This window comes from Stegastes partitus, unplaced genomic scaffold (genome assembly GCF_000690725.1).
Source record: "Stegastes partitus isolate 25-593 unplaced genomic scaffold, Stegastes_partitus-1.0.2 Scaffold348, whole genome shotgun sequence".
NCBI classification, from domain to species: Eukaryota; Metazoa; Chordata; class Actinopteri; family Pomacentridae; genus Stegastes; species Stegastes partitus.
Window position 1 is genome coordinate 342,662 of NW_007578079.1, and position 1,483 is coordinate 344,144.

A 1,483-nucleotide genomic window follows, 5' to 3' on the forward strand; every position below is an offset into this window, starting at 1 on the left:
TGAGTCTGATTTAACGTCAGACGGTGAGAAACAAAGGTTATGTGTCTGTTTGTACAGTGGATGTGACCTTCTGGTTCCAGCTGGATTGTCCCTGAACTGCAGCTCTGGTTTCCATCAGCAGAACCGGTTCAGACCGTGTGTGCTCTGGTGGGAGCTCCGGTGTCAGTACACACCGAATGCCTGCAGTTTCCCTGAGTGGAAGTCGTTGAGGAGTCCCAGGAGGCCGTTCTCCATCTCCTGCACATCTGACACGTCGGTCAGGAAGGAGTGCTGGATGATCGGTGCTGCCTGGCCCTGGTTCTGATTCGCTTTGCCACCCAAACCTTGCTGAGGTCTGGGTTTATCTCTGGCTCCCCTGGAAAAAGACAAAAACAAAAACACAGTCCGTGATGACACTTCCTGATAATTAATCTGACAAGCTGCCCACGTTCCTGTATTTCTAGCACGAATAAAAGGCCGTTAGGAAGCTCCTGCCAGGGATGGAGCCATGGCTGCCCAGCTCCTACCTCCTGCCTTTGCTCTTCTGGCTGGAGTGGGTCCCCATGTTGTGGCTGTAGCTGACGTGTCGTCCCCCAGACGTAGCGCTGTTTTTTCGGCCAGAGCCGCTGGTCGGAGCCGCCGCGTTGGTGGAGGTCCTGGGACTCTTTCTCTTCAGCTTTCGCTCCTCCATAACTTCATGTTATGGTGCTATGTGACCAGCTACTTAGGCTAGAAAGGCAAAACACGAAGAGACAGCAGGTACCGCGGTCAGCACTGTGGCCCAGAGCCCGACCTGGAGGCTAACAACACAAACACAACCTAAGCTAGCGCTAGCTCACTTCCCAGATAGCCGACAAACTTCTGACGCTATGGTTCCGACCCGCGCCCCAAACACACGCCGATAGAGAAACACACTCACAGCTACACCCCAGCAGGTCCGGAGCTCCCCGCAGCGCTGACAGGTTCCCACAAGATCCAAACATTTGTTAAATCATCGCCGTTTCCGTGTGTCCGTCGCTAGCTAGCCACCTAGCTAGCCACCTAGCTCGCAGCAGCGAACTCTAAAACTTCCTGTTTTGGAGGCACGCGACAGACCGGACTGGGCCGGACTCCAACCCGCTGCAGAACGAACCCGAACTATGAACTCCGAACAGCAGCGCCCTCTGAATTACCAAAGTATGATATTAGGACGATTTGTAGTCTTAGGAGCAGCACAACAGCATTTATATTAAAGTAAGAATATGTTGTTATTGGTAGTAAAAAAAAAGAAAAAGAAAAGTGTGTCACCTGCGGAGGCGTCGACACCCCGAACCGGGTCGCATTCCGTCACAGTCTGTGTCTTTGCAGCGCAGTAATGTATTTATTCTAGCGAGTACTGGCGCAGGAACGAAGCCTTTAATATACTGTGAACAAACCGAAATAAACAGACGGACCACATCACACCGTCAGCTCCATTATTATTATTATTATTATTATTATCATTATTATTATTGTTATTATTCAC

The 1,483-nt window shown here is 50.9% G+C and overlaps 1 protein-coding gene across 1 annotated transcript in view; it reads right to left on the reverse strand.

The window, feature by feature from the left end:
* The window catches only part of ccdc28a (coiled-coil domain containing 28A), a 3,941-nt gene extending 2,885 nt beyond the window's left edge, over positions 1-1,056 (reverse strand). The window contains exons 1-3 of the mRNA XM_008284134.1: positions 899-1,056; positions 507-708; positions 174-355 (exon numbers count right to left, since the gene is read on the reverse strand). Of these exons, the coding sequence (XP_008282356.1) occupies positions 174-355; positions 507-670 (346 nt within the window). The 5' untranslated portion in view covers positions 671-708; positions 899-1,056. The remainder of the gene's footprint in view (positions 1-173; positions 356-506; positions 709-898) is intronic.
* Between the last annotated feature and the right edge of the window lie 427 nt (positions 1,057-1,483).